Raw genomic sequence first — 27,820 nt, 5'->3', positions numbered from 1 at the left:
CCAATTAGCCGATGGTGTGTCAGCAGGAACCACACAGATGTTCTTCTTCTTCCCCAGAGAAGAGCAAAGATTTTAAGATCAAATATGAATGACTCAAAATCACAGTCTTACCCCACAAGGCTCATGGAATGAGACAGCTCTGCTCTGTTCCAAGCCCCAGGCAGTATTGCAACTCTTCATTCCCAAGTGCCTCCTGGCCAACCCCTTCCACACACCCATGGGAGTGCATCACTGAACAAGAGCCTGTTTCACCAAGCAATCACAAATGAGCAGGTTTTTCATTTGAATACCAGCACTTGCATTCTTCTTTTTTTCTGCTCTTTTCTAGACCTCATTAGTATGAGAAAAATCAGCTTCTTAAGTCCCTCTTTCCTCAAAAAATATTTGAATCTTGTTTAATCACATCATTCCCTCCTTTTTAAAAATTATCCTGTTAGCATCAAGAATTTGCAAGATATATAAAGAAAAGGTATTGCTTAAGTGAGGAATGTTCTCAGATAATGCTTTGGAAAGCACTTCCCTGCTCACATATCCTGCCTAATTTTTTTTGTTGCTGTTGGTGTAAATTTAATGGATTAGATTTTCCTTGTAGCTCAAACAGCAACCTGAAAAACATCCCACCACCTAATGCAGGGATGCTTTGGGATGTACTTGGGATGAAATGGTCATCCCTGCTTTATTCACAGTCTGTTGCAAAGCCTTGTAGAGAAGAGGTAAAACTTCCACTTTCTCCACACAAGAAAGAAACATTGCTGTAAAAATAATTTCACTGTCCCAGGTGAAACCAAAAGCTGGCTGAGAGCCCTTGCCCTGGATCTGGGAAGGCAGCTGTTAATCCTCCCTTTAATATCAGAAACCCTTCATTAAATCCAGTAGATCAAAGCAGCAGTTTAGTTTTGCTTCCCATTCCCTGGAGTCAGAGCAGACAGCTCTGCAAGGTGCCTGGAAACCTCATCACTGTCTGCAAAAATACTCACATCATCCTCAAAAAAAGCACAGTGGAACTATTTTTTTCAAGCTTCTGCCATTTAAACAACAAAAACAAAACCCCCCTAAATAAGATTCAAACCACACTTGATAGTAAAAACAAGTGCTGTTAATGTGTCCAAACGTTCCAGTTGTTCAGGAAGAAGAACTGCTCCAATTTCTTACGGGTTTTTCATGCCAACACCTATATTTCGGTTAACTGGAAGCTAAAATGGTAACTGAAACTTCATGTTTTGAAAAAAGTAATCTGTACATCAAACATACATCATTGGTTACATAAAATATTCTACTTCAACATAGGAAGAACCAAGAAAGAAAAAATATAGTAAATAAGACAGACTGCTCAAATCTTTTATGTATACATATTTATTTGTAGTTTTACAGTGGCTTTAGTACTGTTTAACGATAACGTTTTTGGAAAGAAAAAAAAAAAGCAACCAAAAAGCTTCAGAACAAGGCTTTAATTAGAACTACAGAACTCGTTATTGACAGTTTTCCTTATGAAATTCTAGTTTCCTAAAGAGTATCAGTCCAAAACACCAATGAAGCATGACTGCTGTCCATAAAAAAAACCCTAAAACAAACAAAAAATACTTTCTAGTCATCCTGAAACCAAAGTCCAGCATCAGACAAAATAGCCACTGCATTGAGAGGAATATGTACCTATTGCACAAGCACTGAGAATGAGATATGACAATCAAAGCCTAATTCCATAGGCAGAAGAGGCCACATGTATCTATAGTTAGACTTCAAAGCACATCTTTCTTCTGAAATTATATACCAGACTATAACTTATGTTAAGGCCATAAAACCAGAACACTGTAACAAGTGATAGGGCTTGATGCTACTTTTGGTGACATTTGGTAAACAAAAGGTGGGAAAGAGGACCAAACCAATGAAAGATTCTGAGGGGAGTTAAACTTGAAGGCATTCAAAAGAAATCCTCAAATAACTACATTTTGGGGGGGGGTTATTTTGGGTCATTGGATAAAACTGGATTTCATAACTAATCACTCAATGAGCCTACTACACTCTTTAATAGTCTGTGTTCTGTAATACATTAAATAATATATTTTCTGGAATTTACATTTACTTTGTACAAAAACAGTTAATTATTTCTGCTTGTTATTCCCTCTTTAAAATAGATGAAGATTTGTATAATCTTTATATTAACAACCAGGTAAGGCTTCAATGTACTGAGTTAACTGCACACAGGTATCTCTAATCTGCTCTTAACTAGGCATCTTGATCACACTAAACTGCTAAAATCACCTGGGGAACCATAATGTGATTTAAAGAAAGGGATAGTTAGGTATTGCTGTCTGTTCTAATTGTGTTCATTTGATTAGTGTATAAAACACCTGAAAGCAATAGCTCCAAAGGAGCAGTAGCTACCATGGAAGTTTAAACATTTTACTTTAGGAAAATCTGGGAATCTGATGAAGCTGAAAATGCACATTAGTCACTTTATAAAGTTTGGCTTGCTACCAGTTAAGAAAATATAGGTATCAAAAACAGACAAATACAGTGCTAACCATCTGTTACATTTTCTTTTAAAAAATTAGCACCAATTTAAGCATCTGAATTCATAGAAAAGCTTGTGACACATTTGGGTTTAAAAAAAAAAGGTTTTCCCCGTTAGAAGACTAGACAACAGCACATGCTCAGGGGTATAAGGAGCTCTGTGATCAGCAACAAATGAGATCTCTGCTTCAGGCAGCCAGCACCAAACACTCTTTGTACCTGACTCCTTTCTCCTCTGCTTTTGTTATCCCAAGGAGCCTGTGGAGTGCTGAGCTACTGCCCAGCTGGGGAAAGAAACACAGGGACTTGCTCAAGGACATCCAACAAATAGGAGGGGTTTGGTATTTGGAACATTGCAGAGCAGGGCCAGTGTCTCCCCGTGGTAGTCCCAGAGCATCTGCTGCAGGGGAGTCCCACCAAGCAGCTGTCCTGGCCTTAGCACAGCACACACAACCTCATCATGCATAGCCAGGAGTTCAGAAAAGTTTCATTGTTTAAAAAATGAATTCCAGCCCTCACAGCGAGCTGGCCCTTGCTACAGGAATAGACATTGCTGTGTCTTTATCTAATAGATGGCCAGGGAGTCACACTGCCAATCAAGTCACCCACTCAGAAGGTATTTCTCAAATGATCTCTTACCACGTGTTAAATTTCAGCCCCCAAAAGGTTTCTGATTTCTAATCTCTGAAAACAGGTTTAAAGAAACATGCTGATCAAATCTATCAGAATAGCAAAGGCTACAACCAAAATTTAAACATATTAAGCATGTTATGTCATTCCTTTTCACACCATTTATGATTGTATTTAGAAGAATCCTAAAGTGCTTCAAACCCAGCAATTAATAAAGTTGATTCTTTTGTGCAAAACTGCAAGCACCTTTAAAAAAAATAAGCAGCAGCATCAAGGAATAAACTTAAATAGTTACATGTATGTTCTCTAGTTTGTTTTGAATTCGTGGACCAAAATGATTTGCCATGTTTTCAACAACAAATTGCAGAAGAGTGCATTTTATTAGTTTAAATTTATACTGGACTTGTTATACATGTTTGAAATAGCGGACCCAGGAAATTTATATCCACAAAGCAACACTGTGGGATTGAAATCCAGCAACTGAAATTTTATCTGCAAAAATAATCATTTTATAAAACACAAACAGAAAAAATGGTTCTCTCTCCATTTTCCTCCAAAGCTAATATGAGAAAAGATGGTTTACTTCAAACATTATTTTAGCTCCAGACATTATTTTAGTATGCAGAGCGGGCAAAAACCAAAACGGATTTGACAACTTATGTAAGAAGCTTTTAGAACATCAATTCTGTAAAAGACAATCTAAAATATATAAAATAAGGAGCCATAATACACCTTTTTTATCATATTTTAACACATTAAAAAAAATATTCAAGACACTCTGGAAAAGCAAAGAAATCATTAGATTCATTATAGAACTCAAGTCCAAATTCTGCATCCGGATGCAGGTGTCCCTGGATCAAAAGCAGTTTTGAGCAGGAATGACACAACACACATCCCAGCAAAGAATCTGGTTGCCAGTATCTGGTCTCATTATGTTTAGCATCAAGCCCTGCTGGAATCCACACAACACATGTAGGACACGCAGACAAATGCAGTTCAGCACTCATCCCAAACATTCTGTGCTGCTGCAAGGCTGAACCCACGCTCCCCAAGGACCACCAGGTTTGTCTGCACCTGGAGCTGTGACCTCCCAGCTCACTCCCAGCTGGAGGGTGGCCCCTGTGACAACACAAGGCTCACCCACCCCATCCTTGGAGACTCCATACATCAGCTGGGTTTGGAGTAGCTAAATCCTACTTCATTCACAAAGTTATAATTTTAAGGAAAGCGATTTATCATTTAAGGTCCTTCCTTTAAGAAAGAAAAATTAAACATATGGAATCGCTTTTTTTTCTTTTGAATAATTTGGAATAAACACATATGCTCTGTTAGGATGTAAAAAAAGACAAAACCTCAAGAGCCCTCTGGTTCCTAACAGCTTTTGAAACTCTCCAACCAACTAGTTAATTTCTAGTCAAGGTTGAGTTTTTCATTGTTTTGACAAGAAAATGCAAGCCCTTGCTGGAAACTTCAAAGGCTGTTTGCAAGCTGTAGTTTCCAGTCCTAAGACTAGTTTAGTTTGTATGATCCATGCAGACAAAGCCTTAATTTTGACATTCATTTCTCGTCTTTTTCCATGAAGACCTAGACTTGTCATATCACAGTATTTCCTCAAAGTACACTTACAGGCATAACCAGATTGCAAAATGCCAAGCTCCTCTTTCTAAGGCTTTTTTTGAGGAAAATGATATGAGCACAGATGAAATGAACTATTTAAAACATACTCCATTTCTGCAATGCCATTCAGCTACTCAGTGTTCAGATGTTTAACAAGTTTCTGGTAAGGTATCTATTGACAGCCAAAGATCCCCTACTTTTTCAGGTGAGCAGTTAAGATTACAGGTTGTATCTATGTTGACCACCATTTATTTTAGTCATAGTTGATAAATTGTCTATTTATGCTGCAGTAGTGTTAACACTATACAAAATCTCTCAAAGGAAAGCAACATTCATGTTTACAAAACTGAGCTGTTTTCTTAATATATATGTTCACAAACACATAATCTTTAAATACATATAAATATTTATAAATGCCAAAGTGCAAAAAAATGGTCAATTGCATCACTTTACATACATAATTTTAGTATTAGGAATAAAAGTGATTATATTGCACACCAAACTCTCTTAATTTTTAAACCCCTGTCAAGTTACATTGGATCTTGTTTTCCATCAGTGAGGAGGTTCTGTGGCATTGACAACCGTGTCACAAAGCTGGCACTGGATTTCCCCTGCAGGCAGGAGCAGTGATGATGTGGGGAGAAGCTGCATGCAGTGCACTGAGGGCCTACATGAGCACACTGGGATAGCCTGGGAACTGCAGCATGCACCTGGCTGGCTTTGGGGCTATCAGCTGCATGTGTCCTCTGGAGATTCATATGCATTTGCACTATGGTTTTGAATTAAACTGGAGTCAAAATCCGTAATATTCACAGACATTTCATGCATGCTCTGAAGGCATTCTGTAATTAACTGTATGCCATAGCAAAATTAGGTATGAGACAACTTTTCCTACAAGATTTACAAATAAACTAATTTAATCTGAAGGTTGGGGTTTCTTTTCTTGTTCCAAGAATATATATTCAAGCTAACAGTATGTACTAGGAGAAGGTCAGATACCAGTTCAAGTCATGAAGACAGGACAATAGTGTTAAAAACATTAAAAGACAATTTGAATCACAGAATAATTTAGGTTGGAATAGACCTGGAGGTCATCTGGTCCAACCCTCCGTCGTGCTGAGTGGCCCAAGTCCAACAGGAGAAACTCAACTGTGCGAGTATTCAAATCACATGGGAAAAAAGAAATAAATCTTTAAGCCTTCTAAAGCAGAAACTGTTAAAATGAACACAGCACAGCGCAACTTCAGCTGAAAAATTTAAAAGTCTTGAAAAATTAAATTCAGCAGATGACTTCCATAATGAATCACTAATTGCTCACTGTGAATAGGTGCTTTAAGCTATTTTAACTTATACAAATAACATGGATTAAAAAAAGCAGAACAGCAAAGTGTACTGTTCTGCTATGTGGTAAATAGGTATTTTAAAATGTTTTTCCAGTGACAAGAACGCACTAAAAATATTTCACATATACTGTCAGTATCCAAAGATAAAAGTAAGTTATCCATAGGTTGAAAACCAAACTATAAGAAAAAACATAAGCCCCAAATATCTTGCAATTCAATAAAAAAGATTTTTAAAAACCAGAGATGCCAGAATACAATTCTGAAGTTAACATTAACTACTGGCACACTAAAATCTTGATATTCTTACAACAGTAAATTAAGCTATTAACAAGGGGCAAAATTTTAATATAAAAGCAATGTTTGCATAAGGAGAAAGTGCTTTTGGAGTCATAAGGTCTGGAACAATGGACAATTGTGTTTTACAAGAGAAGTATGTCAGTAATGCAGTGGCTGTCTGGGCCAGTATATTTTACAGGTTCTATTTATATATTCAAGACAAGAGTATTTGATCAACAGCTAAATATAGTGCCTTTAAGAAAGTGGTGTTTTACCTCATTTTGTACATGTCTATAGTTCAGTCACACACATGCACACAGGAAATGCTTTAGCAAAATTTCACACCTGTGCACTCCAAAGCGAACGTGCACAAAGTCACAAGTGTGGGTTATAAAGCAATCTAAGCCCTACTCTACTGCAAATGCATTTTCTAATTCAACGGACTGTGCAATGTAACAGGCAATTTTGTATTATCTGATTCTGAAAACTGTATTGATAAATCTGCATGGAAACAGCAAATAACCTCCTCCTCTTGTCTGACACTGCATTTAGAAAATTTGTATTAAAACTGTTTTTCTTCTCACTACAAATAGAGACTTTTCTAAGGTGAGAATAAAGCTAAGCTCTGTTAACTAAATGCTTAATTTACAAGTGATTCAGAACTACTGTATTTTTATTTCTTATTTCTTTTCTCTATCTTTAAAGATCACTCACTAGATAGAACAGACCCATTAAAAAAAATGGAAAATATTTATGCAGCCTTTTGAGGCTGCAAGTATCTGCAAGTCATCTCTCCTTTTATCAGAGTTTGCAGTGAATGAAGAGCATCACAGATAAAACTTCTTTTTCTATTTGTTAAAGGATGTGTATCACAAGCTAGAAAATGCAGAACATTTTAGCACACTCTCCTCTTCTAAACAGGCACTGCTTCACAGAAAGTCACTCATCCTTCCTCAAGATTTATTTAAGCCACTGTATCTTCCATTCACATTTAAAAGACTGAAAACGTTAGAGACACTCAGGTGAAATACAAAGTAATGGCTTTATGCTTTAAACCTCACATTTATCTCTTCTACAAGAAGAGAGAATTGCTGAAAAATGAAGATAGAAAGGGTTTGATTAAAAAAAAAAAAAAAAAAAAGTGCTATGTGGAAGAAAAACTACCCTTTAAACACAGCACTGAGAGCATTCCACACGTGAGCTCACACTTACACACAACACTCTGGTCGTTAAATAAAGCAAACTGCCACAGTCACACAGTAACACAAACTTCACAGGGACTATACATTCAAAAAACCTACTAATGAGCAATACTGTACTAAAATGTAAACAACCACTGTGTCACATAAGCCTGCCAGCTGGGACTGGAGATTGATGAACCCACTTAAGAGGAGTTATTGGCTAAAAGTCTATTATAACTGCTCACCTGAAATAGGCTGAAACAAAGAATAACCTATAATAGTGTCTAAATTTAATTATTTTTTGTTCTTTAGACATTGATTTGCTTCCATTCTACAACATTAAGCAGGCAATTTCATAACAACTGAGTAAAAAAAACAACAGGCATTACTTTAGCAGAGCATGCAGAACATGGAGTTTTTCTACTTTGTTCCATTAACTTACAAGCAATTCAGGCCCAATGGAAACAAAAGTTCTTTTCCAAAGTCAAGTCTGCAATCATGGCTGATCATCGACATCCTTCAAGGGGTCCTGTCAAGGCATCCAGGCTGCTGTCTGTGTCTGAGGCCAATGTTTGCTCTGTTGACATGGATGAAATGTCATTGATAGATGATGACTGGGAAGGACTGGTGTTGCTATTCACTGCTGCATCTGTGCTAAGAAAACCAAACATAATAAAATCTGAGGCAAGACAATATTACAATCACAAATAACCATGCTTCTGGGCTGTGAGCAGCACATTCCCCACAGAAATCCTTAGAAAATAAAGAATTAATAAAAAAGGAGGAAAGTAAACACTAAGGGCCCTAGCACTCAAAAGCCAAGGTGACCTTTTAAGAGATTTTTATTTTTCTCCCTCTCTGTGGAGGAGCGGAAGAAAAATTTAACAATGCATAGTGTGAATAGCGACTTGAATGTTAAGAAATCTAACAGACATAGTTAATAAAAGACAGTACAATATTCTGATTACTGAGCTGTGAGAACAGCAGCAAGCAGAAGGATTCAATCATGGGCACAAATACTTAGCAGTGTTAAGCACCCTGAGGGAGCCCTAGCACTGCTGAACCCTGAGGTTCTGCTCAGCACAGTTACCTGAGCACCAGGTGAGGGAACTGGTGCTGAGAATTTAATTTCATTACAGAGCCCTTTAGGGACAAGGCAGGTCAGGGTGTGGGACACACAAGACCAGTAAAGTTTTTCTACAAGTTCAGAACAATTAAAAAACAGAGCTATGGAGCTCCAAAGGCAGATCAGTCTCAAGAGTCCCAAACAACAAAAGCTTTGCCTACCTGGATTATTGAGCAGATTTCTTCATTCACAGCACTACGTGTGACAGTTACAGAACTACTGAAACAATGACTAACCTGAGGGCTGATCTTTTACCACACCATTCTTGCTCCTTTCTTCCCAATCCATTACTTCTTTGTATATTAATTCTTATGAGAGAACAGTGAGACAAAAGAAAACAGACAGAAAAAGCACTGTAAGATCACAGAGGATTTGTACACAATTCACAATTTTTATCAAGGTACAAGGAAAAGGCTAAGGGTCAGTCTGGAAGTAGAACTGTAGAGGTATTTATTTATCCTCTTTCCAGCCCTACAGCAATGATAAGAGAATTATACAGATTTTCTCAAGCATCAAAGAAAGACATTAGGACTGTACCAAAATAAACATATCATATAAATAGCATAGCTGTCTGCTTAAAAATAACAAATATCCCACCCAAAAATTTTATGCACAGCTACAATGAACTAATATTAACTTAAAAAAATAATTAAAATCAGATTGGGATTCAAAGTCTGATTTCATGTAAACCTTCTTGGAAATTTGACTTTGATAACAAAATTATACAAAAATACTTATTATTGAAGAACCATCTCCATAGGTGTATTGAGGAAAGTCTGAGTATTTTGAAGGATAAATAGTTAAAATATTGTATGAAACCCCTCATTTACTAATCAAGGACAACTTAGGATACAGTTATCTGATCAACACCCAGAAAAATCCAGAGCTGTAACTTAAATCACAGAAGCTTGTGTATGTACCCATAGTCTTAATGTATCTTAGATAACAGTATCTAAATAGATTAAGAGCTCTCCAATTCCGAGTAACAATGTTTACAAATGCATTCAATTACATTTGGAGGATCCATTTTACTTTTCCACCTTGCAGTAATCAAAGATGACTCGAAGCCTACCTACTTGTGCAGGCATGCCCTAAGGACAATATATGTATAGATCAGCCAGAATCAATATCTGAAATTTATAAAGCTGTTTTAAAAAGCAAGCCGCTTTCAAAGTAGTCATAAAAGAAAAGATGTCTATTACCCCTGGTCTTGTGATGGCAGATGTTAAAATTTTAACTGCCTCACCATTTAATGGTTCTGACTATAACTGTAAGGTGGAATTGATTTTAATGCCACAGTGCTGTTTGTTCTTTTGTTTAAGTCAACAGTTTAATCTATTTGGTCAATAAATAAGCAATGAGATTAGAGAAAATAAACTACACCAAAGGAATCTCCTGCTATTGAAGACTTCTAGAACAAATGAACTAGTAAATATTGTCAAGAGATATAGCTTAAATAATGCACACTGAGAGAGGCATCTTTCTTTTTCAGATAACTCTCTATCAAGGATAAAACTATACAGATTACAAGCACTTAAGAACAAAAAGGGAAGGAAAAAAAGAAAACTGCAGCATTTTGTTGAACAGACCTCAGAATGTTCCATGTATATATGAGCATTCACACACCAAGGTATGTATTCATTCCACACACAGCATGTTTCCATCACTGATTTCTTTTCCTGTTGCCACAGACATTACTGCTTCTTTGGAACAGTGGGTTCCAGTCTGTTACACAATCCAGCACATGCTGCAGCCACTCGTTAGCAACACAAGATACTACAATCAATGTAATTTGTCATGCTCACTCCTTACCTTTCCATTCTTCAATTGCATGTTCTCTTTCTTCCAATTGTGCATCATAGATTTGAGGTGGAGGCTACAAAAAAAAGAAAAGTCTATAGTGCCTACTGCATCTGATTAACACACCCAATCTTAACTAAAAAAAAAATCTAAAAATTACAACCTTTTTATCATTTTTTACCTTCATTGTTGGCAGTTTATTGCAACATTCATTTTACAACTCCAGAATCTGCTTTTAAGTCCTGCCTCACACTGACAGGCTTTTTAAGAGCATCAACCAAAATTAAATTCATTGTAAGGCTTTACAGGGCCTTAGAGCAAGTTCCTGTTTCAAAAAACCCAGGACTGCCACTAAACAGACACCTCTTCCTGTAAGTAAAATGAAATACTAACAACCACTTTCAAAATTATATCAACTCCCCACCAGCAGCTGTCCTTCAGGTGATCCTGCCCCTAATGCTCATCTGAAGGCTTCCTGTGTGACTCCTGCTACCAATGAGTTCAAAGCATGCTCTTGACTAAAACTGAAAGTATTTTTCAAGTTATTAAATTGGAATCTTAAAAATTTATTTTAATTGCAAACTTACAGCTTCTGCTTCAGCTGGATCATACCAGACAGTAATATAAGGATGACGTAAGGCTTCATCTACAGAAATTCTCTTGTCTGGATCTACTACAAGCATTTTTGACAATAAATCTCTAGCTTGGCTGGCTAGAAAGTAAAGGTGAAAAGAACACACATGTAAAAGAGCTGTAGAGTTTAATGTCTGACTCAGGAAATAAATACTGGGAAAACAGGACATGCACTGCAAAATTTTATTTCTGTTCTACAGAATATAATAAGGTGGATTGTTGGTTATATTGGGTTTATTTTCTCAGTAATTATCTAAAATATAACCCATACGAGCTGTATGCACTTAGAAAAAGATGATCAGCAATAATCTCAATAAAAAATATTACTGTCGGAGAACATAAATGACAGACATTATTCAGTGGATTAAAATTATGAGAATTAAACAGAATTCTGGGACAGGGAAAAGAGGATGAGTTTAGTAACTACTACTAAGATCTGTGAACTTATCAGAAATGAAAGAAACAGAAGGTAGGCAGCTTTTAATGTTGACACCTACTGCAATAAATATTTTTATTAGGCTTTAAATAAAGTGTGCTGCAGACATTTTAAATTAATATTGGGAAAAAAGAGAAAAAACTCGTCTTACTTTTTAACTTGTCACGATCAGACTCTGATGGAAATATCCAGTCTGGGAAGAGCTCTTCAAACTTAATACCGGGATATTTTGGCCTATTCTCTACATAATTCCTCACGGTAGGCTGCAGTTTCTTCATGAAGTCTGCTGATGGTGTTCCCAATTGTTCAATAACTTTATTCCATTGATCAATATCTGCACCATATCTTTAGGAAAATCAGCTGAAGAATTTGAAGACTGCACTCTACAAAAACACCACTTAAAAAATCTGAGAAGTTAACAGAAACTTGAACAGAGGACACAAAGATGAACTACACTGTAGCATCAGCAGTATTCTGAGCTGCCATGCAAAAAGCTACACTGACACAAAAATAAGACTCAGATTTTGTATTCCGAAGGACAGGCTGGAAATGCTGCACAATGCATTATGCTTAAGTATCTTTTTCTAATTATAATACTTTTCTAGAATCCAAAAGAAGCTTTATTTGGCAGTTGTATCCATAGCAAAACAACTCTAAGGTCAGAAAAGCAAGGCTGCTGTGGAATCTTCTGAAGTGCAGTGTAACATCAGGAAAACTGAAGATTCTTGAAGGTAGAGAAAAATACACAAAAAACCCTAAAGCACAAATGCATCCCACCCAAAGTAAGGAACTGTGTACCTGTCTCCTAAGGAAATCAAACTTTGAGTTAGAGCATTTTGCAGGGGTGTAGTTGGATGGTTGGGGGCTTTTTTTGGTTGGTGTTTGGGTGGGTTTGGTTTCTTTTCCTTTTTCAACTTCAGAAAAGGTCCAGACGAGTTCTGAACAGGAAATCCATATTCCAGAAGGTTCTATAGCAGACTCTTTTGTTTAAATGTATCAGCCATGGTAATACTCACAGATAATTCTGTTCTTATAATTCAAGTTTTAAATATTTTATAAGAAGAGGATTTACAAGACATAAATTGAAACTGGGCCTCGTGTTTCTTCAGGACTGTCCCTCCTCCCTCCCAAGTGAAGGCATTTTCCCCAGCCACGGTGACAGTACAGAGATATCAGAACCAGCCCAGCTGGGAAAACCAAGCTCATTTATCACACTCAGGAGACACTGCATTAATATTCCTGATATTTACATCAACTAAGATCTACACTTTCCAGCTTCTCTCGATAAAAAGAATGTGCAATTCCAGCAGAGCCTATGCATTGACCTTGAAAACATTCATAGCTGAATTCACCATCTAGCACTTCAACCTATCCACTCTCATCGACAGACTATGCAACTAAACAACAAATATGCTGTACTTTGAATTAAGATGCATTTAAAAAACATGGAGGTGCTTCTATTTCAGTTACTGTTTCAAGAACAACATTATGAATATATGTATAGTCACTGTTCCATGCTAAGACTTTAGACTTTTGATACAAAGATTGAAAATTTTATTTGCTTATTGAATGCATTCCAATGGAGAAGCTATATTAAAATCAAAATTAAGAACTGAATATTGTTAACTGTCATGCTAAAACAAAGCACAGACAAAGAGAAAATTAACATGCATTAGGAAATTTTGTTCCCAGATGAGAAACTGATTTGTCTGAGATCTCCACCAATCTAGATTCAAGAAGATGCTTTTCTTTTGAGTAACAGCAGCCTGCTTAGTCAGATAATCAAATCAGAGCCCAGTTTGTTGAGGCCTCAGAAGACTGCAGGGAAGGGCAGAAAACTTAATGACCCATCCCACTTTAGAGGTAAAAACAGACAAAAAACAATATCTCAGTTTCAAAGTGCTTTACAGATGGTGAAAGTTGAAAAAAAATTTCTCAATATAGGATGGACTTAAAATACGCCTCTTATCAGAAACCCAATTGGGATTTCAGTATAGAGCAGGCAGAGTAAGCTCTGTGACTGACCTGGCAGCCTCCACACAAAGCCACTCTCCCCATTCTAGAGACCTCAGGGGCAGAAGGAACCAGGCATTTAATCCATGCCAAGTCTATTTGCCTTTTGGGACTCTGCAAGAAGAGAAGCTGAAAACAGAGTCCTTATTACAATCATAACAAAACATGACTTCCCAAGAAAGCACAAATACCCCTTGTGCTTTTTCCATTGGTCAGGCAATCAGTTTCCTTCTCCATATGGGCAGAAAGAACATCAAAAACATGGCTGCTGCCAGGCTTTTCCACTATTTCACCTCAGGTGTCTACATTCCCCCGATTTTTAACATTTCTCATTTCCAACAGCAACTGGCAGTAACTCAGGCCTCCCCAGCATAGTCAGGAGCAAGTTCTGTGCATCCATCACCCTGGCAACGCAGAGCATCTCATTCCACCCAGAGCACTGCTGCAAGTATCCCAGAAATTCCCATCCACCATCTGGGAACACACAAATTACTGAACCTAAGAGCAGGTTTTCCTGAAGATAGTCAAGGGCAAGCATGCTGAACATGGCTCCCTCTTCTAAATGCCCAAATACTAAGACATTCTAAAATTTAACTTAAAAAAAAAAAAAAAAGCAACCAAACACAATCAGCAAAAGGAAAGCTTCCTTGTCATGCACAGCAGCACTGCCCATAAACCACCTTCAGCTGCCAAGACAATCCTGCAGCTGAAGGTGACAACCTGACCCAGACAGTGATCACGCAGGAAAAGCCTCAATAACACGAACAGTTGTCAGTATCTCACATTAAAGAGAACTGAAACTCTTACAAGAAGCAAAAGTCCCTGTAAGCACAGCTATGTGCTTCCCTATCAGGGGAGGAGACTCCTTGAAATATAGACTGGTAGAGCTTCAGTGGCCCTGAGAGAATCACAAATAATAACTTGTTTATTCAAAAAGTATGAACAAAATTTCCTTCATTTATTCATGAATAAATCAAAACAGCCCATGCTAACAACATGCAGGTGAAAGACACATAACATCCATGAAGAATTGTGTTAGGTTGGTCTGAAGGCTTCAAAAGGTAAAATAATAAATATAGAAAGGAAGAAAGGTAGAAAAAAAGAAGACTTATTTAATGTTTTATCATTTTACTACTAAATAAGATATGATCAACTGTTGAAGATTAGTGTCATGACATTTAGCATTAAAATTGGAAATCCTCCTCTATAAGATACACAGGTATCTGTGAACAAGCACCTGATGTTTTAGTGATGGCTGCTCCTTGCTGATGAGAAAAATATTATATTGGCTTCAAAAACTTGGAGCACAGTTCCAGACAGATTGCCCAGAGAAGCTGCCCCATCCCTGGAAGGGTTCAAGGCCAGGTTGGATGGGGTTTGAAGCAACCTGGTCTAGTAGAAGGTGTCCCTGCCCTTGGCAGGGGGGCTAGAACGAGATAGTTTTTAAGGCCCCTTCCAACCCAAACTGTTCTGAGATTATGGTTCTATAAAATCTTGGAGGTCAAAAATATTAGAGGGAGAAATGAAAGAATAACAATCTTATAGAAAAAGTAAGTCCAAAATCAAATTTTCATAAAATGGGAAAAAAAAAGAATCTCCAGAAAGTTTTTGTTTTTATGTTAAGTAATGATAATAATTAAAAAAAGATCTCATGCAGTGTGCTTGCCATTAGGTCACCTTGGCCCAGCAAGCGCTAATAAACAAGAAAAAAATCTGATTAAAACTCAAAAAATTGTGCAATAAAAAAAATTAGTCTACTGTTCAAACAAATAATAAGCAAAATCCATGCATAGTTAAGAACTAACTTTGTAGGCTTTTGCTTAAAACACTTATCTACAAAGAACAAGAATAAAAAAGCATTTCTTTTCTATTCTCAAACCTAGCAGTACCTGTGTTTTAAACTACAAAAGCTAAAGCTCGTAACACATTGGTTCAACCACTATAAATTACATGAAATGTAGTCTACTAAGAAAATAAAATGGAAAGCTCAACAATTTGGTTAATGACACTAATTTCAAAGAGTACAGTGGATCTAGTATAACATATTATTGAAAATATTCTTTATGCTTTTATACAGCTCTAAATAATTGTGTTTCTATTGGAAGTGGAATGGGATCAAGGATGACTAGGGAAGGATACGATCAGTGCCTTGGAATATCACACAACCTTTCACCAATTCTCCCATGATGCACCCAACTGACCAGATATCAACTGAAAATAAAAGTGAAATGATCAAATTATGAAGTATCATGAACAAATGTGAGGAAAACAAACAAAACCATCTGCATCTACAGTAAAACACAACAATGTGGAAAACCAAACTGTTCACATGAATTTTCAATCATATCAACACCAACTGATTGCTCCTGAATTTTGTATTTCGTAAAACATAGTCAGTGTTTACACTTGTGAAATGACCATGAAGAAGGATACAATCTCTTCCTGGGAACAGGACTTTATGGAGGACCATTTCTGCCATAATGCACCCAACAGACCAGATATCCACTATCATATGTTGGGTGCAACAAGGACAAAAGATTAAAGAGATGTTTTTTTAAATACCACAATTATTTATTTGAAAGCTCACACTGTATTCCCACAGTCCTGCAGATAATTAATTTTTTTCCCAACCAGAACAATCTTTGCTGAAGTTGTGATGCACATCAGCACTTCCTGTACAACAAGCTGCCTTCTGTATTAATAATGTGTTTTTATCATTATCAAGAGCCCAGCGAGGTCCCACAAATCTCTTGTTTTACACAGCCAGAATTACACACAAAACCATGCCATCCCAAAGCCCTTGAGATAAAGCAAAGAGTGTACAAGTCCAGTGCTAGTAAAAATCAGCAGGTAAACCCCTCAGTAATGCAAGGACAAGTTCCTTGGCAGCAATTTTGTTGGCTGAATGCTCTATATATTACAGCTGCGTTGGTTTTAGTAATACCCAGCCTCTTTGAGCACTATGCAGACTTAAGAGAATATAAGACATGGTTTCTGGTAGGGATCTGCAACATATTTTAATAATCAGAGAGGCAAAAGGGGGCACACTGTTGAAAGAAGATGTTTCAGTTCAGAATAAAATTACATTGATTAAAAGGTTTATTATTTATATATTGATCTTTTGGTTTGTTTTCTTTTAATGCCAGTGTCAGTGTCTCAACAGTTTTTTTGAGACTAAAAAACATGGTCAAAAAGATAATAGATGAATATACGACAAGATATAACTATAGCAGGAGAGAGGGAGCAGTTAATGTTAAATGGAGAAAACCACACAGAAGATTATTATACTCTCAAAAAAAAAATTACACTCTAATAATTTTAATTTTCAACACCATAATTAGAAGACTTTAACAAACTTGACAGGGGGAAAACAGCTCTCCCTCCTCTTTTTGAAGTAGTTATGTCCCAAGAGAGAGAGATACTTTAGACAGGAGATTTAAAGCATTACTCCAGCAACTTACCATTCTCTTTATATCCCATTCCCAGGATAACCTCTGGTGCTCTGTAATACCGTGTTACTACATATGGAGTCATCATGAAGTTAGTACATGCTGTTCTTGCCAGTCCAAAATCAAGGATTTTTAGCGTACAATCTGATTTTACTACTATGTTGCTGGGTTTCAAATCCTAACAAGAAATTACTTCAGTTAAGAGAGGATTAACATACAGGATAACAAGAAAACCCACACATCCCCTCCACCATCAGGATAAACCAAAAAATTCCCTTTACTAATGACTGCATTTTCCTGCCCTGGTGTATGTGCTTATTTATACAATCCCCTCCCTTCCTCCCTGTTTCATAAAAATTGTGTTCACAAAGAATATTGTTAATGATCTACTACTACCTACTCTGTGGATGATACCAGCTGAGTGGAGATGCTTGATCCCACATAGCATTTGGTAGAGAAGATAAGACATTCTTTCATGATCCAATTCCATATGAATAACCTGGCACAAATTTGCATCCATCAGCTCCATAACCAAATATCTAAAGCACAAAAAAGAAAGAATTAAGAAAACTCAAGTCCTACTTTTCATATGAAGTTTAAGCTTAGCGTAAGAGGTACTTAAGAAAAATCACCTCCATTGTTAACCTAAGTGTCGAAAAGCCAAGGATAAAAAAAAACCCAGCACAATCCCAGTTACAAAGTAAAATTACCTATTCAAAAAGACCTACTATTAAAAATCGTTTAATATTCCATCACAAAATATTAAAATTCCACTGGTTTTATAAACAGTAATACAGAGAATAATTCTGTCTTCATGCATCATGAAAAACTGAGTGAAGTTGATGTAGAAATTGCAGATATTGCAACAGAAATGCTCTTTCACTGTACTTTACTCTAAAAAAGTAAGAAAAAATAAGAATAAAAAATAAGAAAATTAGGATAATCACAGTGAAAACTAAGAATCAAAATAATTTTTATGTGTCATCTACTTACCGTCTTCAGGCACAAACACTCCCTCATTTACCCAAGTAGCCTATTCATAAACCACAACAGCACAGCCACTGGAACCTAGGGACATCCCACCAATCAAATGGCCATGAATCCCTTCTAGACCAATTGATATTGCTTGAATAAAAAAGAAATATATTCAGTTCTGATTTGAGGCCAAAATACTGTTGTGCTGATGTGACTGGTAAAGTAAAAAATTGCTCTCACGTTATCCAGAGCAAGTTATTATCCTGAGGTGATCCATGGAGCTGAAGGACCATGCACACAAACCAGATGCATGTGCAAGCAAAGTATGGCAGAGAGAAGAATAAAAAGTAAATATCTCTTTTGCACTGCCCACTTCAGCTTTTAGCTACTCTTGACTTTCAAAGCTGAAGTCTGTAGAATACTGGAAATCCATGTCTAGGGCTTAGGCTAGTATTTGTCAGAGAAAATGAAAAAAAAAATTTAGTACTTACACATCCTGAAATTCTTCTAGTGACTTCTGTGGTGTAAATACATTTAATAAACTAATAATCTATAAAATAAAAACAAACATTAAAAGAAACTTCTGCATTAATTCACATAAAACTCCACTACTGCAGAAGTTACTATGCAAAATAAAGTGCACACTGTTACTATATTCACAATTTGAATGTTACTTGGCTGCACTTAATTCACAAATGCTGAAAAACTGCCAATTCAGAAATAGTTCCAAACTGCAGCATGTGTGCCAAGGGAACCAAGGCAGGACAAAATCACTTTTTTTTTTTTTTTTTTAAAGTTATATGACACCTTCTAGCTCCCTCCCCAGTGTCTGAAATATATCCTTTTCCCCCATAAATAATAATCATCTCTTATTTTAAATCACATGCTGTGCAAGGAATTTTAGCCAAGGCTGTCCAACACCACATGCACAGAGGTGCCCCACGCCATCGCATTAAACTTAGATTATGATGTACTATTTCCAGAACTGCTAAAATTGCTGTACTGCCATCTTTAATAACCACCTTGCTTTTATTCTGCTACATCTGGGCCTCACCAAAAGCTTACTTAAAAAGCAACCCTGAAAGGCTAATTGACTGCAGGAAGTTTGCACAACTTCAATGACCAGCAATGTTTCTAGTTCATGTTAGTACCAGCACACAGCAGTCACACAAAACTGATACTCCTGTATTTGAACAATGAAGTATTGACATCAAAGCTCACTTTACAGAGTTTAAAGGTTCAAAATTCACCAGAATTGCCCATAGCATTTCACTTTTGTAGACAGTGCTGCACCCCTGAAAACCCTACCAGTTAAACACTGTACTGAGTAAAAACATTACTGAGTTTTTAAAGCTGAGAAGATTTAAATACAGTGAAGTTACAGTGGTCAAACCCACAAACCACCTCAGTGCTAAACAGGCTTTGCTGCACATGGCTTAAAAAGGGCAAATGCAACAGAGCAAGGCCTGCTCTCTAATGCTGACACTGATGGCAGCCCTGTACCAACAACACAGCAAAAACCTCCTCCCCTTGGTACTTCAGACCCCAAGCAGCTCACCCAAAAACTGAGCCATACATTATGGGAGAACTGCACTGCCCACAGCAAATCCTTCCAGCCCGTCACTATTTCCATTCCTATGGTTACTAACAGCAAGTGAGAGAGCAAATCCTAAGCATTTTTGATAACTCAGAGTAATGAGAGAAACACAAAGGCAACTCACATTTTTGTGATTGACGCACTTTAAAAGAACGAGCTCTCTGTAGGCCCTTTTGGCGTGGGTTTGGTTCTGAAAAGGACGACTCAGCTTCTTCACAGCAACATTGATTCCAAGCACTGTATCAAATGCAGCACTAGAAGTGTTCAAAGACAAACAAGTTGAAGGCTGTTTGAGGGAGGGGAGGGGGCAAAAGGGAGGCAGAAGTGAGGAAGGAAAGAAATCAAGGTTTAGGACAACATATATCCACTAACCTGTTGGTACTACACCAAATTTTAATTCAGAAAAGAATCATCCTTTAAAAACTACACAACCTTTAATATATACAAGTAACTCAAACAGAAGCACTGACATTCATCAGAGGTCTTAATGCTCTCCTTTTTGTCTTTAGACTGAAACTGCTGACTCAAGACTCACACCCAAAACTGCAAGATCTAAAAATATTTTAGGCTTGTTTAAAATCAAGAAGCACTGCAGCTGCCTAATCTGTATATTTGGAATATTTCTGAACACTTTTGCTGACTGACAATCATTTAGTATTCGCAGCAGAAATTTCTCTTTGCTAGAGGAGAGTCACAAAGATGTCACCATGATCCTGTCTGCAGGGATCAATATTCTCCTGTACATGGATAGTTTGCAATGATAAAAATATGTAGTGCCTAGAAGAAAATAACACTCATCATCTGCTTCTGGGTGGAAAAAACTAAATTGAATTGAGAAATAAGGAAAACTCAGACTGAAGGGAAGAATATAAGAGTTTAAAAGTGACAATGACCATTATATTTACCCTGTTTTTCACTTGTGTTTGTTCCTTCTCTCTGCAGTTTGAGGTCAAAGTTTAAACTTGCTGTAATGCTTAAATGCTGTAAGAATCTAAAGCTAAAGTATCTGTATAAACAAAACAAGACTAAACTGGGAATAGTCTTCATTAGTAACACAGATTATTTGGCAAAATATATGTGAATTCCTAGCACATGCTACTCAGGAATTCCAGTCTTAAAACAGTTTCAGTTTTAAATAAGGATTCCCACATTACTCTATTTCCATTTAATGTTACTTTCATAGGGTAGGAAAGAATTCTCATTCACATTTTTTCCAAGCACATTTAAGCTCTTTGTGAGCTCCTTTCCTCTCTCATAAAGTTATATGCGACAGCAGACTTAAAAGAGCCATCACACTACTAACAGAAAGTACAGCTTCCCTGTGAGAACAATAATACTCAAATTATACCAAGTTTCCCCAGCATAAAGTCAGTGTTTTCCCTCCTGGAAAAAAGCAACACCACCACAAAGCAGGGCTCACCCAGGAGATGTTTTTTCTTGGGACATGCCTCCCAATTTGAACCAACATGCTACTTACCCTAAAGACTTGCTAGCATTTATTTCAGCTTAGTTCTGTGAAATGCACAAGTCATTACTCAATGTTATGATCAGTCTGTGATTTAAAGCCTTTATGCCTTTGCAAAAGGAAACACAGAATGGGAGGAAAGCAACTGGCCAGATAGTTGGGGAAATTATATTCCTCCCAAACATGAGGGCACTGATATTTCAATATTCACCCAAAACATGTTACATGTAAAATAAGTTTTATATGTTAATGCCTTTAATGTTTAATGACTTCCTTATGTTAATAATAATACCTGTGAATTAGTATCAAATCAGTAACCAATAGGGTTTGCATGAATTAGCTGTAAATCACAGGGCAGCAGCAGATAGAGGAATAATTTTAGGGGAAGTGTCTCTCTGCGACCTGACAAATCCGATGTGTGACAAGCCTCAGTCTAAGCACATATGAAGAACTCCACCTGAACCTCTCATTTTGGAGATTGACTAGAAAATTTTGGAAATCAAGGACAAGAAAGGAAAAAAAAAAAAAAGATGTCAGGAAGTTGAAGACAAGTTACTTTGATTCAGTCCAAAACAAATTACCAGACTTCTGATGTGTTAATACTTAGGAACAAAGAAGTGCAGTAAGTTAAATATGCATGCTGTCTACATAAAATACAAAAGGTACATCCACTTTCTCTCCCAGCCTGTGTTCGGTGTGAGCTAGAAATATCCTCTACATAAAAACTGAGTTACTTTTTCATCTTCCTCGAGCTCTCATTTACCATTTTTCCTAAGAATATATTTTTAAAACTACTTATTTTCCTACATTTTAATATCAAAGATAAAACTACATGGAGCAATACCAGTGGAGTTTCTCGTTAACATCATGAGAAAAAAAGCGCAAATTTAGGCCTCTCCTAGCTAATGTGACACAGGTGGTATTAAAAATTTCTCATAGAAGAAATGAAATCCAGACAGAAAACTCCAGAAAAACTTTTCCTATTTTTGATATTAAACACGGGATGATAAAAAACCCATCACATCTGCATGTTACCCTAATGACTTGACAATTCTCTCAGCCAAACATAGTGAGATGCCACTCATGTTACACTGAGTTTTCTACATTTTACTTCCTTTTTTGTATCTTTCCCTTGTGTAAAGATTTTAGGAGAAACAAAGATGTTGCACTTTGTCCAACTTGAGCTATTTCACAGGAAGATGAAAATTTATGCACTGTTTCACTGTTGTTTCAAAAATCAAGTAGTTTCAAACCAAGTCAAATGAAATAATTTCTTCTTTCTCCCAATATGTTGACCTTAACACTTCCTGCATTTCATTCTGAAACAGAGACCCAGTCAAAGTAACTTGGCTTAAAAATGCTCTGCTTCTAATGAAAGGAGAAACACTTTCAAGCACCCCGAATTCTGCACACCATTTAAACCAAGCATAACTCTGAGAACACCAACACCTGGAAAATGTCAGTACTACACTAAATCATTCCCAAATCCTAATGACCAAGATCTAGGACCTCCTCATCACTCAACACACTGAAGAAGAATGAAATATGGTGTTCTCATTTTGATTGCTTGTCACCTATAACAGGGCAAGAGGGACAGCTAAAAAACTTTAAAATAAAGGTATGCTCTCACAGAAATGCACTCTTTCCTTACTTAAAAAACTCATTATGGTTATGAAAAGGCCAAGAAGACACGGGCAGGCGCTGCTAAGGAGTTGCTCACAGTACATGAGTCATCACACTTATTCTGCAGATTTAATAGATGAAGACAAACTGCAGGCTGGATTCAGAGCACGAACAGCCCACCATGTGTTGTGATTAAGTTAATATCACAGAGTTCCTGAGTACATCTGTTTGCTCCCCTGTTTATAGAATGAAAACCCCCATCAATAAACAATTCTGCTGTTACCAAGTAAGTTTTACCCAACAAAATATGGGCTGGCACTAAGTGTGCAGAATGGATTGCTGCAGTCTAAAAAACATTTGAAAGTGTTTACCTTTAGCTGGCCCAGAGGTGTGGTGCCATACAAGAGACTAAGGTTCAGGATCAGCCTAAGGACTCCCACGTCCTGGGCCAGTGGAGGCTGGACACAAAGCTGGGGTGACACACCAAGGGAGAGCTGGCCAGCCCAGCCCCTCACACAGCATCCCTTTCTGGTTAATCCATGGAGTGACAATGACACTGATTTGCCTCATCCTGCCAGTTAATGGCAAGGCACTGCATTGATGGCTCCTAGAAATGGACAGGAGTGATTGGGAATAAAAGAGGGGGAAGAAAGGGGGCCATGATGAAGAAACGAGTAAAACCCAGAATCTCTCACCATTGTCATACCTTACACTGCAATATCACAACTACAAGGGCAATGGGAGAACTAGAAACAGAAATAGTGGTTAATGAGAAAGGAAGAAATTTGTTGACCATTCTAATTTATGCAATTATTTAAATATTAAATTTCCCTAAAAACGGAACAAAAGAAATAGATTTGCACAAGAACTATAGCAAGCAATTGGTTTAGAATTTATTTAGTCCATAACCCTGTAAAAAGAGAATTTACTATCAGTGTTTTATGTTCTGGTACCGCTATCAGAAATACATGCAAACTCTGCTTTCTATTTATAGCTTTTCATATTTAAATAAAGTATTTATTACTCACCAAACAATGCCCTGTGCCCCTGATCCTATGGGCTTCAATTGCTGGTAACGTTTTAGCACAGTGAATGTTGAATCTGCAACTTGAACACTGTAAAATTGACTATCACATTTACTGTCAGTCATGGTGTAGTGTCATGTAGTTTTCTCTCTCAGGGACCTGGCAAAGTTTTCAAGATCTTAAAGAAAAAGAAAGAAAACAATTGTTCAATATCTCACTAATTTCAGGCAGACAAGATGGGAAATATACATATTTTAATACATATGAATTTTTCAACAGCACACCATTAAACAAACATTCTTTCAGTTTTGTGCATTACCACTGCTAATGAAAAATACTTACAGACAGACAGCAATTACAGCTTTCACAGCTTTAAAGGAATGCATGTTCCTACTCCAATCCCTCAAACAAAAAGCATCTAAGTAAACAACTCTAAAAACGAAACACCTAAATACAACTCTCTACTCCTTGAAGGTTACTGCATAACTTTGAACTACTGCTATGTGCTAGGACTGTACTAATTTCTGTATTACATTAAAAAAAATAAATATGTTATTTGAACACTGAGAACACAGATAAAAATAACAACAGACATCCATGGAGTCCATGGACAGCACAAAACAGGGTTTTAATAAAAGACTTGATTAAAACAGCAAAACAAGCTTAAAACAAAACTGCCCCCCAAATGGCTGCTGCAATTTCTCCAACATCCCCTTCAGCCTTATTCAGTAGGAAATTTCAAGGAGGGCTCTGGCTTCTCACCTCTGCCAGGCAACCCTTCCCTGATCCAGACCTATGGCAACACATTCTCCTTCCCATTTTACACACACCACAACACCCTACACTATCAGTGTCCTTGTAGAACTAAAGAATAAGACTTTTGTGGTACAGTTTAGAAGAGACTTTCCTGCCACAATAGAAAGTTAAATTCAACTGTCAAGAACGAATTAGAGGTAATTACATCAGAGAGCACAGTAATGCACTCAGCCTCTTGAGCTCTGAAGTGCTACAGTAACAACAGCACAGACCAACAGTTTTCCTGGGTGTCCATCCCTCCTCCCAACCTTACAAGAAAATTACCTCAGTAATTACAGAAGAGCTCTCTAACAAATTCTCTGCTTTATAATTTCACATTCACTATGACAGATAGTGCCATTAGAGTCCAGAGTGATTTGCACAGGCAAATCACTTGAAACTTGTTCCTTGGAACAGGAAATGCAAGCGGCCCCTTCCCCCGGAGCAGCTGCGCTCTGTGCTGTCTGCTTTGGTTACAGAAGGAGCTCATCTCTCTCTTCACTGGCCCCACTGAATATCTGTGAGCCAATGCAAAACAGAAAAGCCTCAAGAGCAATCCAGACACCCACCCAGGAAGGGCACAAAGCCACACAAATAACTTTTGGTTGCTTCAAGAATTAGAATTTTGATTTCTCTCTTCCTCAGCACACGTAGGAGGGAGCAGCATCTTTTCCATGTTTTTAAGTCAGCAGACAAACTCAAGGAATCTGCAGTAAAATAGGTGGAAGACCTCCAAGCCCTAGTAAAGATTCAGTTTAAACCAGACTGTAATAGTCTTAAGAGATTCTCAATAAATGTTTAGAGTCCCTTTTACCTTCTAGTTTCTCAAAATCTATGCAGCATTTTAAGAGGCAGACATTCAACTGGGTCATCTCTGGCAGCAATTTAGACAGTCAGTTTACTTGACATTTCCTCTTAGAAGCTTTAGAAAAAAAACAGAGGAGAAAGGATCAGCAAAGGGAAAATGTGGGCTACCAACTTTTTGCCTCTGTCACAGGGAGAAGAAGGAAAATAGCAGTATCTCCTACACAATATCAGAGGCAGGCAAATGCAGTTCCACAGCCAGCTAGCACCAACACGAGACCAAAGGATGCCTCAAGGGCAGCTCCCAGACTTTCCCAGTACAACCACTCTTCCTTCCAACCCTTTTCATTACTCCAAAGCTATGCAATCTGAGGTAGCAAGTGTTCTGATAAACAGTTCATGAGCAGCTATGGCATTTTCACTGAATCTTCAATATTATTAGAAAGCTACAGCTGGAAGGTCAAGATCCTCCCTCTGCAGGGACTTAAGAGACAAAACCAAAAAAGTATAGATTTTGCATAAACTGGGTATTAAGTTACAGGATATCAACTTGTTAACTCCTCTTCAGGAGTTAATGAAACACTTTTCGGTAACAGGGATAAAGAAAATATGGGGAAAACAAAATTATCCTGATCCTGAAACCACCCCACTCCCTTTAAGAATCATTGTCTGCACAAAGCCACCTTTCAAAAATCACTTGGAGATGAGGATAAGTTCTTTAGGAAAGCCCCAAAGAGAGCAATGGGGCATCAGAAGACACAAGTTTTATGTATTTCAACACATCTGCAATTCTCTGTGCAAAGCACCTCTCCATGAGTCTTGACTTTCACTCGGGCTTCAAGTTGCTTAAATGCATCAGGACATATATTACTTCAGACGTACACAATAATGTAAAATTAGGTGCCATGGGATTGTAGCTGTTCACAGGACTTCAGACAATCCATTCTGGGGACAAGAGACCCCAAATAAAAATAGACTTCCTGTTGTGTAAGTAAGAAGTATATCTGTCAAATAAGCTTCTTAGTACTTACCTGTTATTCTCCTACTAGAAAAATAACCAACACACCAAACCTGCCAGTAGTAGGCTTATACACAATTCCAGTGAGAAATCTTAAGAAACTGAAAGCAACTGCACTACAGAATACATCCTGCATCAGTCACTTCCCTAAAATATATTTATTAAAATGGCAACTTATTATTAACCAGATCTGTACTCTGCATATCTTCAAGTCAAAAGCTTATGAAACAGACTGGGAACACATTCCCAGGATTGTTTTGGTTACAGAAATGTTATTACTGAAAATGAAACACAAGAACAACACGAGCTGGCCTTGAATTTTAAGTCTTAAACTAAAATTCTACAGTTGCCAATATTATCAGTGAATATATATATATATATATACACATATATTTAAGAAAACATATGGGAATTCCATGCAGAAAATCTCCCCCTGTTCTCTTATTCACCTTTGCAAAAGCACTTCTAATTCAGGTGTGCCCTTTTAAGGACTATCATCCAGTAGTGACAAGGGTTGTTTTTTGGGTTTTTTTTAATCATTACAGCAGTATATATCAAAAGGTAAGATTCCAGCTACAAAATCACAGTGAGTTACACCTCGCTCCTCTACTCACAACCTTTAGAATGAAAGTGTAACAAAGCACTAGCTGAGTAATGCCGAAGGATTACAGCAGTTCAGAGCTAGTTTGAAACTGGGAACTGCTGGAAAGTAGACCTTTTTCTTTAAGCAACCCACATTACTACCGATCAAACGAAGATTTCACCGCTACCTGTTATAGTAGCATTCAGCTGTTACACACAGACGCAAACACTGAAAAGGATCTCAGAACTCTGCCAGGGCAAGCTGGTGTAAAGAGAGAAAAAGTTTAAACATGCATGTCCTATAAGCAATTTCGCTCTTTATGTAAGAACCGAGCAAAAAGAGTCTTCTCACATCTTTCCTAAAACTTCTGCTAAGAACTCGCTTCGGCTCCAGAGAGCCCGGGCTCCCCGGGGCCGCTCCGCGCGGGACCCGCAGCGCTCGCAGCTGCTCCGGGGCCGGAGCGCGGGCCGGCCGCACACGGGCACCGGCACGGAGCGAGAGCGGAGCAGGACCAGCAGAGGCGGCTCCCGCGGGGCCGGCACTGCGGCACGGGCAGGGCGGGGGGCTCGGCCGCAGGAGGAAGGGCCCGGCCCTGCCGCTCCCCCGCGTCCCTCCGGCGCGACCGGGCCCGGGCAGCGGCCCGCGGGGCGCCCCGGCTGTGCCCGCGCCGCGGGACAAGACGAGGACTCCGTCCGGCCCAGGGCTCGTCCCGCCCCGGCTCCAGCCCCGCCGCCCCAGCACGCCCCTCGCGGCCGCCCCCTCACCTGGGTCGGACGCGGCGGGACCGGCCCCGGCCGCCGCCTCCCGCTGCCCCAGCCACAATGGCCTCCCGGTGCTCCGCACGGCGCCGCCCCTGACTGGCAGCCCACCCAGCCAATCGCAGCCCCCGCCGGAGGAACTCAGCCAATAGGACTTAGGGG

General features: G+C 38.1%; 1 protein-coding gene across 8 annotated transcripts; it reads right to left on the bottom strand.

The window, feature by feature from the left end:
- Positions 1–62: 62 nt before the first annotated feature.
- Positions 63–27,771, bottom strand: MAPK9 (mitogen-activated protein kinase 9). 8 transcript variants are annotated; one of them, XR_009278615.1, is made up of 14 exons: positions 27,665–27,749; positions 25,310–25,417; positions 23,704–23,878; positions 19,712–19,841; positions 18,482–18,540; positions 17,416–17,554; positions 17,028–17,193; positions 15,706–15,777; positions 11,705–11,887; positions 11,072–11,196; positions 10,497–10,560; positions 8,921–8,992; positions 8,001–8,207; positions 63–243 (listed from the first exon to the last, which is right to left on the bottom strand). XR_009278615.1 is itself a non-coding variant. In XM_058848447.1 (13 exons), exons 3-13 carry the CDS (start codon positions 23,823–23,825, stop codon positions 8,196–8,198), a joined length of 1,149 nt encoding a protein of 382 aa, XP_058704430.1. In that variant the 5' UTR covers positions 23,826–23,878; positions 25,310–25,417; positions 27,665–27,749; the 3' UTR covers positions 1,336–8,195. The 8 variants fall into 8 exon arrangements, 4 of the variants coding, with proteins under 4 accessions (XP_058704430.1, XP_058704427.1, XP_058704429.1 ...); XM_058848447.1 differs by lacking the exon at positions 63–243 and having other exon boundaries at positions 1,336–8,212; XM_058848444.1 differs by lacking the exon at positions 63–243 and having other exon boundaries at positions 1,336–8,207.
- Positions 27,772–27,820: the final 49 nt, after the last annotated feature.

Source organism: Poecile atricapillus, chromosome 13, assembly GCF_030490865.1.
Source record: "Poecile atricapillus isolate bPoeAtr1 chromosome 13, bPoeAtr1.hap1, whole genome shotgun sequence".
NCBI classification, from domain to species: Eukaryota; Metazoa; Chordata; class Aves; order Passeriformes; family Paridae; genus Poecile; species Poecile atricapillus.
Note: the sequence above shows the minus strand (reverse complement) of the source record. Positions and strands in the feature narration are given on the sequence as shown.

Coding starts and splice junctions, on each gene's coding strand:
- MAPK9 (XM_058848445.1), bottom strand. CDS start 23,825: ATGACTGACAGTAAATGTGATAGTCAATTTTACAGTGTTCAAGTTGCA. Junction 11,888..15,705: donor GATATTCCAAGGCACTGATC/GTATCCTTCCCT, acceptor GATATGGTGCAG/ATATTGATCAATGGAATAAA. Junction 8,208..8,920: donor GGTAAAAGATCAGCCCTCAG/GTTAGTCATTGT, acceptor TTCTTAGCACAG/ATGCAGCAGTGAATAGCAAC.